Raw genomic sequence first — 20268 nt, 5'->3', positions numbered from 1 at the left:
TTCAGTAGATCTCCTATGATAAGTTAACTTCATCGAATCAGCAGACGTTTGCAAGTTTGAACGCACTTGATGGTGGATATCATCCATCCTTTCCGATAATACTTCCACAAACTCTGACATATTCACAGGCAACTCTTCATAAGGTTGGCATCCCTTATGCTTGGGTCCCCTTTTAGCACTACATGTACTGCATGTCCGGCACCATTCTTCCACATCTCGCCTCATACCTATCCAATAAAATCTTTGTCGTATGTGATTCAATGTCTTCTTGATTCCGAGATGTCCTCCTGTTAAACTATCATGGGATTGACGCAACACAACTTCTCGTAATTTCCCCGGTATAACTGTTGTAATTTCTCTTCTCGTTCTTTTGCTGTTCTTGTATTGCTATGCTGTAGTTTGATTTACCGCTTCTCGTTTCCATTTTTTGTCCCACTCTCTGACACCAATTTGTTACGTCTCCGTTTGTTAAATTGATTTTCAGTAACTTCGTTCCGACGAAACTTTAGCGACACAAGTCCTTACTTAATAAAACTGGTTTATTCTTTCCGAATATAACTTTACGATACACTTAATTTCAATATTCGCGCTAAAACAAACACTATAACGAACGAACGTTAACTTCAACAATACCCTTTGACTGCAGATAAATTACTCACTACCTACACACACATTATTGTCCCGTCACGTTGTCACCCTCTTATATATACCAGGCTACCTTATATCTAGTAATCTCCCGACAATTCCCGAAGGTTCGAGAGAACGAGTCACGTGACCTCGCTGACGCAACAATACCTTTGCCCTTGTCAAGCAACATTGCCTGGGTACTTGCAAATAAAATTTATGAAGGTGTCAGCTAGTTCGGACTTACAATGCTAGAATCCGGGTTTCGATACACGTGGTGGGAAGAGCACAGCTAGCCCAATGTGTAGCTTTGTGCTTAATTGCAAACAAACAATCAGCTAGTTAATATAGGTTTAATAATTTTTCTTCAAAAAAAAATATTTAAAAAGAAACTGAGAAGTAATGGTCATTACAAGTATTCTTCTCTTTTAATTTCGTTTTTCTTGAAATTAAAAATAGTTTTCATTAAATTTTACATATTGATGTTGTCGCAGTCGCAAAGAACGAGTAATTTCACTCTTCCAAAACTAAGAAGAATTGTAGTATGATATTATCATTTTTTAACCCTTGTCGTTTTGTTGATTTTCGCACAAAGCTGCTCGAGGATTGTCTGGGCTTTGTTTATTTATTAAGCACAAAGCTACACAGTAGGCTATCTGTCTTTTTCCTACTGCAGATTACCTGATCTAGCAATCCCTAATTTTAAAGTGATATACTAGAGGAAAGGCAGCTAGTCAACATCACCCACTGCCAACTCGTGGGCTACTCTAATCGAATAGTGGTATTTAATCGTCACTCTTATAACGCACCCACAACCCGAATCTCGCGAGAAAAATAAATGACACTACTATCAAAACAAGCGGCACTGCCTTTCGAAACGAGCAACATTGACTTTCGAAACTACTTTTTAATGGTATATCCTCAAAATGAAATTTAGCGCGGCTTAGTTGGAATATACTGTGATTGTGTTTTAATTGAACAGGAGTGAGGATAGGATGATTTTAAAATTGTAATGATTGGGGTATTCATTGAGCCAGTCAATGTCCGAAACCACTCCTAACACCATTTTACTGTGTGTTGAAGTCAGGTATTAGAAAAAAGCCCAAATAAGCAACCTCGGAATAAAACAAGACCATATAAAAACCGTAACCCGTGATGTTCAACAAATTAAAGAGTCTTAAAAAAGCCCAGTATCTATTATTATAAGTGGACTTGGTAATTCTGCCACGACTACAAAGTGCAAAATTATTTATTTATTTTGTTGTAACATCACTGCATCTCAAACTGTGATAAACTTATTATGTCTGAGTTGGGCAATGAGTGAAAACTTCGTCCAACAATCAAATGCCAATATCTATCTCAAATACATCTAAATTTGTAGTAATAGGACATGAACCACACAACCTCGGGGTCAAAGTTTGGCACATTAATCACTGGGCCGTGCTCGCACCTCTCTTCTCCCCACAATTCCTCATCGTTTTGTGTAGACGTGCTTTTATCCAGCCCCAGATTTTTTTCGGATATTATTTTTAGTTAATGATATAGTAACAGACCCTTTAGATACTTTACTGGATTTAACAGAAATACTGTTTTAAAGGCGTTTTTCTGACCAAACTGTGAGTTATGAACGGACCTAAAAATAACATTTAGGGTAAGATAAGTTCACTTCTGTTCTCAAGAAAATTATGTGAATTACATAATTCTAATAGCTATTATTTTTCTTAAGCAGTTCTCTGTTTAAATTAAATTTCTCATAAAAAATTTAAACACGATTGAGCCTCACATAGTACGGTAGTTTATGAAATGTATGTTAGCTTGTAAATATTGATACAGTTTAGGGTTAGAGTTATTATATCAAATCAAAACTTGTAAAGAAAGTGCTAAAAATAAGATTTTGTGCTTTTTAAAGTATTTAAATATGTTATGCTGAAATCTTGTGCAATATCAGTGGGATTGCGGGAGAAAATGTAGATAAGAACGAGGGTACAACTAACAATTAATTCAAGACAGTTTAATCAGTTACAGGATTTAGTTTTTGTTATATTGGTTTATATTGATTTAGTATTTTTAATCATTTTGTCAAAGTAGTTTGTCTTCTTTAACGTTCATGTTATTTTATTTTTTAGTTATGATCTATATGACATTTTAAACTAACTTGGTTGTGGTCTATACAGTTGTCTTTCTTTTATTCAAACATTCTTAATGAATAATATCGATATGGTATTTTGACAAAATCCCACCAGATCGCGCCACTATCAATAAAAAATCGGCATAAATTGGAAGAAAGTATAAAATGGGTTGAAATCATGTAATTAATCTCTTTCAATAGTTACTTTAAGTTTAGTTGATACAAAAATTACAAAGATTTAGTACTTGCGGGAGAATTATTAAGAGTTTTAATAAGTAAAACCATGCTTCATTTCGGTGCTGCGTGTATCTTGAAGTTAAACTTAAGGAGCTTGTGGAAGCATCCGAGTATTCGAATGCATGCTTCACACGGGATCAGGTGTCTCTTGCTGAGTTTATATGTGTATCAGTAGCCGAAAAGTTAACGGCATCGCATTCACAGGGAACTCTTCGATTCGATTAAACAGTATGCGACTGGGACAGGACTGTGTGTTATCGTGATGTTACTTACAGTGCTATAGTAAAATAAACAGCGTGAGATTTTGTTTCAGCATGATTTGTAAGATTGTTGTTACAGCTCTGATATTCTTTGCAGAAATCGGCTTAAATATTTTAGGTAAGAATGTTTTGTTTGAAATGTACTCTTAGTAGTAGGAATAGACTGTAGTCTAAGTTGTAACTTCAAAATTTAGAAAAAAAATCGGTTGTTTCGTAAAATTAATATAAAGAAAAGTTGTAACTTAGTGAAGTTTCTGTTGTTAGAGGAAATACTGATAGCATTTACAATACACTGTATTTGTAGCACTCCTACTAATTAAGATTTGACAAGTTGTAAAATTGTCAAATATAAACCTATAAGGTTCAGTAGAAGTTTGTTGGGTATACACAAGTAGGATTGAATGGAAATAAAAGAATTATGTTTGTTGTGAAGATCATCTACTGTGCAAAACGTTTTCATATAACATACATTTAGGTACGTTTACACTTTACATTTGTAAAATGTATTTAAATTATTAATACCATTAAGTGCATTTTAGGAACATATTTTAAATTATACCGTGAATAAAAATAGGATATGAAGTAACATTTTTTCTTATACACTCTCAGTGACATTCACCACACTAATTCAGTTTTTAAAGTATTTTGAAAAAATACCCAAAGGTTAAAACAGTTTTTGAACTTAATGGTGGCTCTTTAACTTGACTAATGAAGGTAATTGTGATGTTTTTTATTAATATGTGTTTATATACAGAACTCAAAGTTTTACAACCAATAATGATAACCTTAACAAATAAGTGAACAATGTTAATAACTTAATACATGTAGAAGGCATGCCTACAAAATATGATTTCCAGAAAGTGACTTATCTACAGAGTTTACATATTTATAAGTTACATTTCTAACATTGTGGTAATTTAAATTTTTTTTATTATTTCCTTAGCTCAGATTGAAATCCGAGACCTCTAGCACACCAACTGAGCTAAAGTGTTAACCCACTAGTACTTAAACTTTGAATAAGTGTAATGTCTAAAGTATCTTATTCCTCGTTTGTGTTTTTTTTAACCTTTTTTTTGTGATATAAAACTTGATTTTCTTTTCTATTCTTTTTTTTTTTGTCCAGTTACTCTGTTGTTCTGGCCTATATAGGAAGTTTGTGACTGATACAATAGATGTGGAAGATCAAGTACTGATTTTCACATCAAGTTATGAGATACAGTACTGGCTCACTTTGAAAGAGTGAAAATATATTCTTATTTACAGACAAGTATTTAATGCAAACACAGATCTTTGCATGCATCAAACATTGTATATTAATTATTGATTTTCAAGGAAATTTTGAAGATCAAATACTGATTTCAACAGCAAACATTGAAGAACCAATTTATACAACAAACACCGAAGATGGTGGCTTTCAGAGCAGACATTAAAGATTAAGTACATTAATATCCACATCCAGTGTTGAAGATTAAATAATGATTTATGAATTAAAGTATTGAAGATCAAGAACTGATTTCTATAGCAAATGCTAATGATCAAATCTGACCTGTAGAGTAATAATTTAAGATGAAGTATTGGTTCATAATATAGGTATTTAACATAAAGCAGCTTGTTACACAGCAAAGTGAAGTTCTGTCAGTGATTAATACCTCATACATTGAAGATTAAATAATAATTTACACATCAGTCAGCACTGAGGATTGAATACTAATTTATAAAGCAAATATTGAAGATCAAGTATTAATTTACTCAGCATGTACTGAAAATCAAGAAGCAGTTTAAAACCCCCACCAATTTGTGCAGATTAGACAGTATTATTTATATAACTAATTAATTCAAAAAAGTTCTTTCATTATAAGCTCATGATCATAGGAGAGCCAAACAATATTTACAAAATGGCTTACTACATTTTAATGCCAGAGATAACACCGAAATAGGGAATACAAGTTGTTTATGAAGATCACAAACTACTGTTGATCTGTGTTAATGTGAAGATTGTTAAATATATTGCATGTTAATTCCTGGGCAAAAATTTTCATGTTTAGAGTTTTGAAAGAAGTGTTGGTGAAGATGCCTATTAGAACAAGAAAATTTAATGTAATCAAACTGCTGAGTTACAAGTCCACACAAAAGTAGAGATATCTTCAAAAGTAAAATTTATACATTCTGTGTGTGTTTTTTAACTACTTGGCTATAATACAAGTGATCCACTGTTTGTACACACAGTATTTAGATAATTTAAGCTGATACAATGTATTTGGCTTGGATTATTTTGTATTTATACAAATTTCTTTATATTCTTTCACATCACTAGTATATTAATTTATGTGTATTTTCTGTCAAGCAACAGTAATTAAAAAAGTAACATTATATATTTAAAAAAAAGTTCTAACTCCCTGTATATGGTATACAAAAATTAATACCAGCAATGGGTACAATTGTAAATGTTCAGAATAGTTCTTAAAAAAAAAAAGAGTATTCAAAAGTATTCCTGAAGAGTAGTGTTTTTAGTGGTATAATAAAATGATATAAATTACATGTAAAACAAAACCTACCACTAAAACTACTATTAGTGTAATGAGGTCTTGAAGACTACTAGCTAGTCACAATGAGAGTTTGTTACCAAATCTAAACCACGTGATGTGTATTTTCTTATTCAAGTCTCTAAATCACAACATGAATATAACCTGAGTACATGATTTAGCTATAAACTTAAGCTAATGTATCTAAAAATATTTTGCAACTTTATAGTGTTGTTGTTCAATTCTTATTATATTATATAAATCCACTGTCAAAAGAACACAAATATCAATTTAAATGGTACCTGTCCTTCACCACTGGTTTTATAACAACCCTATAACAATGTACTAATGCTGTTTTATTGTGATAATTGTTAGTTAATAATAGCTGTTTTTTAACCACTCTGTAATAGTAGTATTAACAGTATTTTAGAGTGGTTCTCATTGTATCTTGTTGCCACTAATTTTCTAAACCATCATAAAACATTGATACAAATACTGTTTTATAGATACACTTTCTAATAAAAAAACTACACTACAAAAGTAGTATTTATCTTACTAGTTACTGCTGTTTTTCACAATTAATGTGAAAGAGTGATACTAATACCAACTTACACTAAAACCTGTTAGCTACCATTAGGTACAGAGCAACATGCATTTATGTTACTAGACACTTCATTGTGTCAATTTCTGTTAATTTATGTTCTCCCAATTTTCAGGATAACCATGCACTTGTGTTTCCAATGTCACTTCATTATTAGCCTATTTGTCTTTAGGGCTTCCATCCACTATTAGTAGTGAAGCAAGTTTATAATGGTTTTTGTTTTAACCTCTAATTTATATGATCTTACTATACTACTAGTGTATCTAAAACTTAACTTTTAATGGCTAATTTTAATGCTAATATATTTTAGAATCCCAGTCATACTGAAACAATTAGCAGTAAAGAAAATGAAAATTGATTTTCAAAGGTTATGGTACATTTAATGCTCAGGCTCATGTCATTTCACAGTGACACTTGTTAAATGTAAATAAAATGTGCATTGATTGTAATTAATATTAACTTCAAGTTAGAGCAATCTACCTACTTAGATTGTATACTAACCACCTATTGTAAATAAATGTATTATCATATAACTATAAGCATCAAACAATTCAAACACTTATCTTTTAAAACTTGTTTTCTTACTTTACACATGTACTCATCACTCAATAGTATCAATGTTTTCATGGCATGGTAGAATTGTAATGCAGTAAAACCTATTCACTGTAATGATGGTATTTCCCATTATACCATGAAGTCAAAAACTAATTTAAAAAGAACAACAACTTTGAAAATAATTTTTTTTATTTTATCTTATTCTTGTTTGTCTTCAGCAAGACCACGATTCTAAAATATTATATAACTGTACTAAAATTACAATCACTCATTTAAAATTTAGTTTCAGATACATTTAGATACTATTTAGAGTTTGGTTGTGCAATGGCTAAGTTTTTCTTACTTGTCAATAAATACCAAATCAGCTGAACTTTGAAATATTAAATTTTTTTATGTAATTTCATATTTATTCTTAATGCCCATTTATCTGTTGTGTTTTCACTACAGTTTTACTAAACTCTAACTTAAGTCACAAATCCTGGCAAGTTTTCAAACATACTTTTTTTACATCCTACTAATAAAACAGTGAAAATTTTGACTGAACTGGAAACTGCACTTGTAGTGAATATTCTGGCCAAGTGAATTTGACACTTAATAGCAAATACTATGGCCTGGATTATATACTTTATCTATAAGTGTTCTAGCCTTAAGATCAAGAACACATCACACACATTAGTATTAGTGAACACAGCGGCCTAAAGAATATGTTGTATGCAATAGAGAACATTTTGGCATTATGCAAATATTGGCCCCATAAAACAAACATTCGAGCTTGAAGTGAATGCTGCTCATACTCATAAACATGCATATTGCACCTACTATTGAAGATCCCTGCCTAAAAAATATACCGCACCTATCAGTAAATATCTGGACAGGAAGATAATATGGTACTATGTTGTAATAGTGTATATCATATTAATCATCTAGACTTGAAATGGATACTGCAGCTACTAGAGTGAACATTCTGGTTTGAAATAAATATTCCATCTACTACTGAATACTCTGACCTAAAGTGTATATTGAAAGTACGTCTAACAGATAACATTCTAGCTAGACACCACACCTATTATTAAATATTTTGGTCTAAGTGCAAGTGCCATGTACTTGTGAACATCTTGTCAAAATGAATGAATGTTTCTTCTAACACATTTTTTGCCCAAATTCAATACTGCAGCTACTGGTGAACATCATATGGTGTGAAATGTACCCAATGGTGAAAATCCTGATTTAAAGTAGTGGTTTGGTATTATGATATAACATAAAGGATCATCTTTGAGAAATAATAAGTGTATATAATTTTAATTTATCTTACTGACATAAATTTGATAATTTTATTTTTCACTGCAAACTTATTTATTGTCATTTAGGGGAGTACTCAGTACTCTAACATCCTATCAAAGACACTTTCTTTCACACTCTTACCAATTTATGATATATTACAGTGATTTCAGTTCGAAATAAGTTATATTAGCAGATAAGTTACTGCTCATTACCAGAGTATGTGAATGACATTTTATTTCTAAACCCCAGCATAATACTGTTCAAAAGGATGAAATATACCCTACTCTGCATTTTTGCCAAACAAATCTAGTAGCATGTACATCTGTATGTTAGTCTTTCAAATGGGCCTTAATGAACCTGTGATTTCAAATAGTCTCGCACACAACATATTCTCTTGAAGGGGGGTCTTTTATAATGAGCTATGATCTGTTTTTTTATTAGGTTTTCTTTTCATTACATATAACTAGCCAAGTTGTTTGTAATAGAAGCTTATTTACCTCAATTATCTAAAGCATGAATACGTAAACCTCTGCAAGAATGTAGACTTCTTTTTCTGCCATGTGACACTTATTACTATCCACATGTTTATCCCTGTGGAAGATATTACAAGGAGGGAATCCTACTTTTGAATTTTCTTCTCTCCCTTCCTTTGAACTCTGTTCTTTTTTTGTATGTCACAATCTTTATGTATATGCAAATTCCTCTTCTTTGTTTTACCAAGATGTTTTCAAGAAGTTCACTGAATTTCTTATATCTATAAATGTAATATCCTAAGGTCCTTCACTGTCTTATTTTCAGTATTTACATATCTTATCCTTTTAGTTTTTGTCTTAATTTTTTTAGGATTTTTTTCGGTTTTATTTATCTTCAAAAACTGAATGTGGTCTTATATCAGAGGCATAATTAAGGAATTTATATGCCTTTGTGCTATTCTGGTGGATTTGAATATGGCAACTCTTATGAATCACTTTTTTTAGCTCTCTTCACACTCCTGCAGCAGATGAAGAATATTTTTTATGCAAAATGGGTTTCTTCTCTTGAGTTGTAACTGGCCATCCATCAAAACTATTGTGTAGCAGATATGCAAAACCCCATGACTGTACACCTTAGCTTACACTTTCCAGTTTTAAAGGGCTATTGGTAAGACCATATCGGGATGTATACAGTCAGGGTAAAAATGCATAAAGTTTGGGAAGTTTTTTTGTCTTTTTTTTTCAGCTAGTAACCACTGACTGAAATATATTGGTTAGCTACTACACCCAGTATGTAAGCTCAGTAATTCATCTAAAGTAGTTAATGCAATGATTTCTGAGCATAATCTCCTTTATATATATATATATATATAATATTTATACAATGTGAATGGTCAGGAAAAACTTAGAAAGAGTCTGGGAATTTATTTTTTTATAGTTCTGTATAATACACCCTGCATATGTGTCTTCAACATCCTACCACATGTCTCGTTTCTTCTGACATTAACAGATGCTCTTGCTTACGTTGTAAGCTTTTTCCTACAGTGAAACTTTCTTTTCCCACAGCTTTGGTTGTTTGTGAAAGAAAGTTGTTACAGCCATCACGTTCTAGTAATTACAAATGAAAACTACTGAAAGTCTCTTGACTTGTGAAGCAGCTTTAAAAATTGACTTCATAAGATGACTTGGATAAAAAAAATATGGAGAATATGATTGTTGGATAATATAATTCATGCCTATATTAAGATTGTTTAATTTTTTCTATTAAGAGGTGCCTATTTTAAGGTTTTAAAAAATGATTATTTTCTTCATAGTCCATACATGTAGAGTGCATTTCATATTAATTATACATTTTAACATTTGCATTAATATTTTTTGTGCAACTTAAAAACTGTCAACTAGACCATGTTTGTATGAGTCAATCAAACATGTGAAAACTGTCTGTATGAAAACCAGTGGCTAAATATTACCTAAAAGCTTGGTAAGAGAAGTATAAATATAAAAGCATCACACGTTGCTTATATTGTAAGAATACAGATAAAATTCTGTTTTTTTGGTAAGCTTATGCTTATTTTTTTGACATTTTAATATGGTTATTTCATGCCTCAGTTTTGTGGTTTACCTTTTGTCTGATACTTTTATTTAAGGAATTTTTCTGGTCTATGAGGTTAGGATTTGTGATGGGCAGGTTTGGTTATTATTTGAAGCTGTGGCCTTTGGATCAAAACTTAATAAAACTGGCTGTTTAGGACCTGTGATTTCAGATCAAGAACAGATAGGACTGGTTATTTTTTGCATAATTTTTTAATATTTTTTGATTATTGAAAAAAAAGATTCAACTGTAATATCACTTAAGTCCTTTTGGGTATTTAGTAGATTTTCTTTGAGTGAATTATTTTAGATTATCTCCATCTGGAATTACTTCCAAAGAAACAAATAGACTGAATGTGATGACTAAAGGACAGAATTATAGTAGAAATGTTTACTTAACTTGATGGGTCCAGACTTTTAATTGTTCCTGATGTACATTCATAACAAAGATAAAGAAAGATAGTATTAGCAGAGAAAAATTTGAAGGTTTAGTGGAGCGAGAAAATTCAAATTAATCTAAAATGAAATTAAAATATATTGATGTGAAAGTTTTTTCCAAAACACACTCACACTCTAGCTTTATTCCAGTGAAAGTTTCTCTTCTCTGCCCATCTAAGCATTGGTATAGATCTTCCAGCCTTTACACCCAACTAGCAAGTTAAATCTTGTGATTCTCTCCCTTTTGTCAATGCACCCCCTATCTCAGATCCATATGTAAGCTCCCATTTATTATTTCCTAAACATTTTTCTGTATGGCAGAGTGTTAGGATGATGGTTTTATGTGATTGCTGCAGGTTTATTTTATGTGTTGTATAACTTTAGTCTCTTTGAATGTTTTTTTTTTTCAACCTGTCTTATTCAGTTTTGAGTTTATTGTTTCATTTCTTTATTTTTCACACAAATAAATCTGAGATGTTTTGGATATGGATTCTCATGTCTCTGACACAGAGTCTTCTAGTGCTCCGACACTGCCACCTCTGGAGTCTAGTGTTGCCTGGGAGGCAGAGAGGTGGAGTCTTACATGAGGTCTGATGTTTCTTCTCCTGTCGCCTCAGAGGCTGAGCTTAAGGGGGAACAGGAGTGAATTTGTACTCTATTTTTCCTGCTCCTTCCTTTGCTCAGACAGCTAATCATGAGTCTTGGATGAACATCTTGTCTCCTGCACCATTTTTACAACTAATACATCAAGTTTGTAATGTCTTGAGCTTTTCTTCTGTGGCTTACGACTCTTTTCGCTCTTTGTTAGGGGGGGGAGTTATATGGCTGATTACCTAGACTTTCCATCTTCACCAGACATTGCTGTGCATACTCAGATTTGCTGATCAATTGCAAGAGAGTGCTGCTATGCCTTGTCCTCCCTGTTTATCAGATCAGCATGCCTTAGCTTTTCACCACTTGGAGGACCCATATTTGGATTCTCAGAGGTTAGATCCTCTTGAAGTTTTCTTCCTATTTAGAGTTCCAGGCCTGATGCTACTATTCATCTTAACCTAACTTACCTGTTTCTTACAACAGTTTTGACTTTTTCATTTTCTTTGTAACTGTTGTCTGAGGCCTTTCACAGGTCTTCTGCTCAATTTTCAGAGGATCTTAGTCATTTATTGACTTCTACTTTAGTAAGGTTATCAGCATTTGCTCTCTCCTTGGTCTCTTGATTGGTTTGTTCTGGTATATTTTGGAGAGAGATGCTTTGCTTGAGGGTGTTCATCTCCCCTGTTGGCCCTTAGAGATCTCACAGAAGCTCATTTTCTCAGACATTCAAATTTTTTTTAGTATTCCAGATTCCATGGAATCTCGGGTGGAAGTGGCCCATCTCCATTCTTCTCTTTAGACAGTGGCCTCTCACTTTTTCTGATCTTCTACTGGATGGTTTCCTGCATCTCACTTTTGGGTTTCCAGACCTCCTGCATTGGCTCCATGTTCTATCAGAACACAAGGGAGATTCCTCTCTTATCAGTGGGCTCCTCTGTTTGTGTAGAGCACCAACAGCAGCATCAGTGTCTACCCTATGGTGTCTGGTCCTGTAGGGGCTTGACTCAATAAATTTGTGTCTGTATGGGAGACCTTCATCACTGATCAGTGGGTCATTCGGGTTCTCACAAGAGGATTGATCTTTCATTTCATGCCTCCTCCTCCATAGTCTCTCATACCAGTTGTCTTTCCCCACCCCATGGATCATCTTGCATCCAGTTGTTGAGCACAAGCCATCCAGGATTTTCTGCACAAAGAGGCCATAGAGTGTCTACTCCTCTCTTGATGGTTTTTATTCCAGTTTGTTTGTAGTACCAACCAATTGTAGTACCAGTTGGTAACCTGTCATTGACCTTTCTCATCTCTTTCCTTTCTTATAGCCTCCTCGGTTTACCGTGCAGTTTTTCTTTCCCTCCATTGGCACTTTGTGCCCTGTCTGTGGATGACAAAGTTCAATGTCGGTGATGCCTATCTTCCTATTTCGATCTCTGTTTTGTGCATGAGAGACAGATTTTTCAGTTTCCGACTCTACCTGTCCCTTACATCTTTTGCCAGATTGTCAGATCCTTTTCATGTCATCCTTACTTGTTGGGGGGATTCACACTCATCATCATATGGATGATTGGTTTCTTCCCGCCACCTGGCAGAGCTTCACACTCAAGATCTTTTAGTTGAACCTGCGAGAGCTAGCTTTCTCATCAAAACAGAGAAGTCTATTCTTACTCCAACACAGTACCTTATCCATTTAGGGATATTTTTCAATTCACATCTCAGTCGGGCCCAACCTTCTCCTTTACACTTTCAGGCCATGGAACAGACCAATTTTCTCGTACAATTGGCACACAGGCACATATGGTTCTCTCTCTTGGGGAAGTGGGCATGCTTGGAATCACTCATTCCTTTGGGTTGGGTTTTCATGCATTCCCTTCAGTGGTCATTAAGGGACCAATGGAACATTTGCATGGATGCGTTGGATTGTCCAGTGACTCTATAGGCTTCCAGTCTGCTTGATCTTTGCTGATGGCTGAACAGGGACAACACAACAGAGATATATCTTTTGATGGATGCTTCTCTCCAGGAGTGGGAAGCTTGTATCGGGGATATGGAATTCAAGGGCTTCTCTACACATAAATGTCAAGTTTTTGAGCCCCCTGGTTTTGTCCTTGCTTCTCAAATCTTTTTAGTTTATCCGTCCTCAGTGTTCTTTCCAGATTCCTAATTGGAATATCTCAGTGGTTCTCCATGCCTTATCTCATCCATCCTTTGAACCTTTGTTGTCATGTTCACTATATCACATTTCACTTAGGACTTATTTTTTCTCTTGTTGGCTAGCAGACGTTGATGTTCAGATGTGTTTGTGATTCATGTTCACAGGACTAACCATTCCACTTATGTTCTGTTGTATCCCAATAGGTCCTTTCTTCCCAAAACTTCAGTGGCTAGAAAAGGGGGACAAGGCTTTCTTTTCTATTCATCTTCCCTCCATTTCTCATTTTTATGAATGCTCAAATCTGGATCATCTTTTATTCCCTGGTTTGGGCTGTTAAATGTGTTGCATGCACTGAAAGGTGTTGGGGTTCACATCACCATTTGTTTATCCATTGGGATCCTAAAGTGTCACGTGGCTTATCCCCTGTCACTTTGACAGGCTGGGTTCATCAATTGGTGCATATTGCTTACTTTCGGCTTTCATTGGAGGAACAGAGACTTTTTAGGGTCTCATCTCACCAAATTTGCCATATCTCTTGTCCCTGGTGGCTCAGTTGCTTTGCCCATTGGAGGATATTATACATGTATTCGTAATTCCACATGCGGAGCATCAATTCCTGTGCCAATAGTTGAACTTAGTTTGTTCAACATCCTCGTAATAAATCTGGGGGCAGGAGGTGTTGCCTTGCCTCTCAGGTTGGAGAGTTAGAATTGACCTTTGTAATCCCAGGCTGTGTAATCTCTGTTTCTTCAGGTTGAGTGAGATGTGATAGGTCCCATAATTCAGTTTGGTTCGTTGCCTTTTGTGCTTCTTCAGGTTGGTGTGAGGGTTTGTCTGTTTTTGTGTTGCTTGTCTTCTCTTTGTAGTTCTAGTGGCTTGACATGCAACATTCTGTAACTTTCAGGTTGGGTTCCAATAATACCACATTACAAAACAAGACCAAATACAATGTGGTCCTTCTAACCTAGCCACTGTGCCTTGGATCTAGATTTGGGTCCACAGCCCCATAATTCCAATGATTAGATGTGGGACCTCCTCTGCCTGGTTGAGGCCTGGATAAATTCATGTCTTATTATTATTTTGCCTCGGTAGCCAGTCGGCCTTTACCACCCAGGAATTAGATTTTTATGTTGTCCAGGCGAGAAACATACCTGTTCTAGAAGTAGTGTGAACCCCACTAGTGTGCTATTACTATATCTCCTTTTCACACACCTCTTTTCTACACAGACTTTCTGTGTGGCCCTTGCCCTCACCAGCCTCTCCATCTTGTCAATGTGGGATTCTAGCTAAAGTGTGAGAAGAGGTGTGTTTTGGAAGTTAATATTTTCCAATATCAAATATGTATTCTGATAATACCTCCCCTCACACTTTCCTGCCCTTTCACCCCACGAAATAACCAGTTTTGAGCCTGCTGATTTGAACTGTCTCAAAGTGAATAAGAACTAATAATGGAGAACTTGTATATGGATCTGGTATAGGGGGTGCATTGGCGTAGGTGAAGAGAATCACAAGATTTAAATCAGTATGGGCAATATATTGGGATATGAAGGCTGGAGCAAGTGAGGCAAGATTCATCCCAATGCTTACATGGGCTGAGAAAAGAAACTTTCATCAGGATAAAGCTAAAGTATGAGTGGAGGTAAGTATTATTGGAAATAAACTTTCAATTTAGAAAAATGCTAACTTTCCTGTCAAACTGGCTGGTATATTTCCATCATACTCGCTTGTGGCAACTACATAGTAGGAGACTTGCTCTTTAATAGTTATTTCTTCTCAGATATAAAATTACTATGTTACTATGTGTATATACAATAGTGTAAATGAACTAGTTTTAAACTGTAATTTTTCTAATTAATATTTTGTGGTCTTACTTGGTGAGTATAGGAACATTACAAAATCCACTTTCATGGTAAACTTATCTTGTTTCATGCCTAAGGAAAGTATCTTATAAAAAGTTATGAACCAACTGAAATTACAAATTGGAGAAATATAAACATGAGCCAAAGTATTGGATTAGCCTGTATTAAATTACTCTGTACTGGTTGGTTTGATACTAGTTCTCTTTATCCACAAAGTATAGATATATGCATGGTGTAATAACCACTTATGTAGCTGACTTCTTACCCTTGTACATGATAATGTATTTAGCACTTGACCTTCCATTAAGTACTGTCATAGCTGCTACGACATCCAGGGGGATAGGTAGAAATCTGTAAGGGGGGGGGAGCTATCTGGAGGCATGTATCCTTAGAATGTTTTTGTAATTCTTACTATAAATTGTACATTGATGGTGTCCAAGTCTGTTTTTACACCTTTTAAATGTGTTATACACATATATTGGTGCAATTTAGTGTGTGTAATTCCCCCTGGGTATGTGCATGACGTACGTGAATTATATATTAGGTTGTCAAGAAATTAATGTTGCATTTTGGAACACTTTCATTAACCACCCCCAAAAAGTGTTAGAGAAACCAAAGTTTGAATTGGTTAACACTAACATTGTCATTTGACCAATGGTATTTCCATATTTCATGTGACAGACATTTTGTCACACCTATGAGTGTTTTATATCATTCAGAAGGTTTTACTTTGCACTGAGTGAAAAAGAGGTATTCTTAACAACATTTGTTTGCAAGTTTTAGAAGAGTTTGAAAAAAGTTTTTGTAAAGATTTATAGCAACTTGTGTTAGTGAAAAAGAGGTATTCTTAACAACATTTGTTTGCAAGTTTTAGAAGAGTTTGAAGAAAGTTTTTGTAAAGATTTATAGCAACTTGTGTTAGTTAACAAACTCTTAAAAAATAACAATGTAATTTGTGTTCATATATGTTGGTGAAATAAAAGAAAATGACAAGAGTATTTACCAACAGTTATATATACTTTTAAGAAAGTTTCAATGGGATATACAAATAAAAACTAACTCTGACTGACAGTAACAGTTGTGTGACACTAATTTAAATAAGATATATCTTTAATTTTTCTTAAGATATCTTTAGAACATATTTTCTATTTTTTTTTTATAAATTGGTAAATCAGTTTATAGTTTTTTATTTGTTTTATTAAATAAGGATTTTCATGTTTGGAGATTTTGTGCAATAAAAGAAAGTTATTCTTTCAAACACCTGTCATTGTACTTTCATATTTTGATTTCAACAGTTATTTTATGGTGGACTTTAGTGTCAAAGATGCTAAACTTGGTTTTCATTATCCATGGTAATTAAATATAGCATTAAAGTTTTTTGTTTTGTTTTTTGTAGCTAACAGAACTTTAGGATATATTTAAAGACATATCCAAGTCAAATAAGGTAATTATCTGTATAGAAGTCATTGGCAGGCCTCATTTAGAGTATAGTGTACAGTTGTTTTTCTTCTAAGAAACAATACAAATAAAAACTAAAACTAAACATAAGACAAAGATTCATAAGTAATTCTACTGAAAGAAACGGAGGATCTTCATAGTATCAAAATTAAGATAATAGAACAAGGATAAATACGGGGGTGAAAAACTAGACAAAACTTTTTAATTATTTCATTTATATATGAGAATTTCTTTACATCCATTTTTTGTTATTGCAATACAATTTTCAGTTTGATAAAATATTAATAAACATTTAATGAAGGGTCTTACCACGACCTTTTCTTTTTTTAGTGTACTTCTCTCTATATAAAACTTAGTACTCAATATATATATTTATGCATAACGTAATATCAGGTTGTGATGGTATATTTTCTAATCTAAATACAATAGCTTGATAATATACTTCTATAAATTGCTTTAATCTAACAAAAATATATATTTAAAAATACTCCAGAAAAGGTTTATACCTCACAACATGAACAAATAACGTTCATTTTTTTTTTTTTTTTGCACTTTGTATACGAGACGGTCAATCCCACTATTTGTTGTTAAATGAGTAGCCCAAGAGTTGGCGGTGAGTGGTGATAACTAGCTGCCTTTCCCTCGGATCTTTCACTGCTAAACTAGGGACGACTAGCGCAGATAGCTCTCGTTTAGCTTTGCGTGAAATTAAAAACAAACCAAACTTTCCATACAAAACAACGAACTTCCTGTACTTAATATTCTTATTTGAAGTTTTGGATCTTTGATAATTGTAAATAATGATTTATATAACTGTCCAATATTTTTTGTATCTTAATTTTTAAATGAAACGTTTCACAAATGTTTTGGTTCTAGATTTTCTACTTTTTTTTACATATTTTTATTGCTTTTGGCATCAAAGTATAATTATTTTTCAACTTATTATTATTAATTTACCTCTTAGATACACTTAGAATTTCTCAATTTTCAGTTATATAAGCATTTAACTGAATATCTGTAAATAAAATAAAAAAGGTATAAAAAGGGTCCTTTATCTAATAATGATAAAGAAAATTTCTCATTTTACGTCCAAGAAGTTTTGAAGAACGGAAAGCTAAAGATTTATGATTAAAGCTTGTTTTGGGGTTTTACCTTAAAGATTCCATCATAAAAGTATTTTTAATATATGCATTCAAGTGTTAGTTACAGTACATCTTCTGTTATGATAATACTCCGTTTTTGCTTGTCCTGAAAAAGTAAAAATGCTCGCGCACTCCATTTCAACGAATGTAAACAAAAGACAGATGTAAATATATTTTAGTAGGCTAATTTGTACAACATATTAAAACTAAAAGCTGATCAAAATAAAAAAAAGCCTAATGTTAGGTCGTATAAATTACATTATAAGTTTATTTATTAATAGTATTTAGTAAAGCTGAGCCCTAACTAAACTAAATGAAAATCGTACACAAGTTACAGCATTAATTTATCAATTATATAGGCCGTACTCAATAAAGGACCCAATGGACCTCCATACCAAATATGGTGAAAATCCATCAACAGGGGGGGGGGGGGCGAATGTCAGATATAAGACTGTTTAATGTAGGTAGTATTAATTAATTAATTTTGTGTTTGTAATTCATTGATGACGAGACTATCGAACATTGTGTTTGAAATTCGTTGATTTCGAGGCTGTAGGGATTTCTAGAAGGCCTAAGTGATAAATGTATAAATAGCTGCGACCAGACAAACGAAAACAGAGCAAAAGTAAAGTCACATGAAAGAGAATTTTGGTCATAGAAAAGTTAGAAAACGTAAAGTTAACCATTGTTGGAGTGAATGGCCTAACGGTTGATATGTTAGTGAGGTTAACACTTTGAAAGAGATAAGGAAAATAATTTGTGTTGTCGAAGGGAGTTCTAAACTAGTTGAACCCGCCTGTGTGGACTTTGACAAAAGGCAGACGATTATTGGAAGTTAAATATACAACTGCAGTAACTCACGCGATAGCGTAAGTGAATTATACACGGATACTACTGCGCTAAAAATAGAGAAAAATAGTTTGGCTTCTCAGCTGAATTCTAAAGCTGGACTTTTGATAAGAAGAGAACTGTATAGTGTTTAAGATACAACTATGATCTCCATAGTGTAAAGAATTTTGTACATATGTTTAACTTGTTTCGAATATATGTATATTATTTTAAAAACAAGTGGAGTACATGCTGTTTGTTTATTGTCTAATTTATCGCCAACAAGTTTCACCTACTGTAGAAGAATCCTTAGCCAATCACATCCATATATTTACATTGCTATATATACTACTAAAAAGTAGTTTCTGACAGCAAAGTAGTGGTAATAAAAGCGAAAACTCCCCCTCCCCCCAATAGACAAAACGCAAAACTGAAAATTTGTATGTACCCTCGCATGGACCTAATGAATCTCCATACCAATTTTGGTGAAGATCCATCCTTATCTTATGAAGTAGTTATATGGATAGACGACAGACAATACTATTATATTTATATAGATGAAACTAAGTATAACATTTATGTTCCATGTACAACACTATATAAGTATAAACATATAAAAGACCTGTATATATATATATGTATATATATATGTGGGCCCTAATACATCAACATTTTAATCTACTTCACCATATGATAACATATAAGAGTATTGGCTATCATTGGACCCAGTGGGGATCCCATTTATCTGGTCATAAATGACGTCATTAACAAGAAAATGGTTGTTTTCATGTTATCATGAACGCAAGTGGTTAGAAAACTGATCAGGTGAATTCAAATCTGTCCTTTATTATATGACATATATATACCTAGGCCTACTACATTACCAGTTTAATTTACTCCATTATATGTATTTTGAGCATGTTACGAAGTTTTAAGTTTAACACCCCTCTAAAAGTATTAGGTGTCTAATTATCTGGAGTCCAGTTATCTGATTACCTACAGATTTCGGTGTTTGTGATTAGAATTCTTTTGTATTATTTTAGAATTCCTGTATTTAATAAAATATTGTTGCAGTGAAGATACTAATTTGACTGCAAATGTTTTGCTGATCTGTGCTATTCTATAATAATAAAAGGGTGTGTCTGTGACCACCATAACTCCAAGAGAAAAGAACCTAGAAACCTGAAATTTGGCACACATACTAAGTGGATTCTGAGGGTGTGCACCTGGGTATTACTACTTATCCACGTGCGTGCGTGAGCACATCTTTTCGTGATACAAACTAGTGGTTAACCACATTGGATAGAATATGTGAACGCCATAGCACCAAGAGCAAAGAATCTAGAAACCTGAAATTTTGTACTCATACTAAGAGGATCCTTAGGGTCTGAACCTGGGTATTATTACTTATCTTATCCACCTGCGTGCGCATCTTTTTAATGAGGCCAGCTAGCAAAAATCCACAGAATAAAATTGGTTCCTTATATTACAAATTATAGATATAAATCACAGACAGACAGACACGCCCT

The 20268-nt window shown here is 33.4% G+C and overlaps 1 protein-coding gene across 1 annotated transcript in view; it reads left to right on the top strand.

Moving 5' to 3' along the window:
- The first annotated feature begins 2923 nt into the window (after positions 1–2923).
- Positions 2924–20268, top strand: part of LOC106459251 (TGF-beta receptor type-1-like) — a 137868-nt gene continuing 120523 nt past the window's right edge. Inside the window, exon 1 of the mRNA XM_022385710.1 lies at positions 2924–3367. Coding sequence (XP_022241418.1) covers positions 3304–3367 — 64 coding nt within the window. The 5' untranslated portion in view covers positions 2924–3303. The remainder of the gene's footprint in view (positions 3368–20268) is intronic.

Source organism: Limulus polyphemus, unplaced genomic scaffold (genome assembly GCF_000517525.1).
Source record: "Limulus polyphemus unplaced genomic scaffold, Limulus_polyphemus-2.1.2 Scaffold581, whole genome shotgun sequence".
Taxonomy (NCBI): Eukaryota; Metazoa; Arthropoda; class Merostomata; order Xiphosura; family Limulidae; genus Limulus; species Limulus polyphemus.
This window is presented reverse-complemented; position numbering and strand designations above follow the sequence as displayed.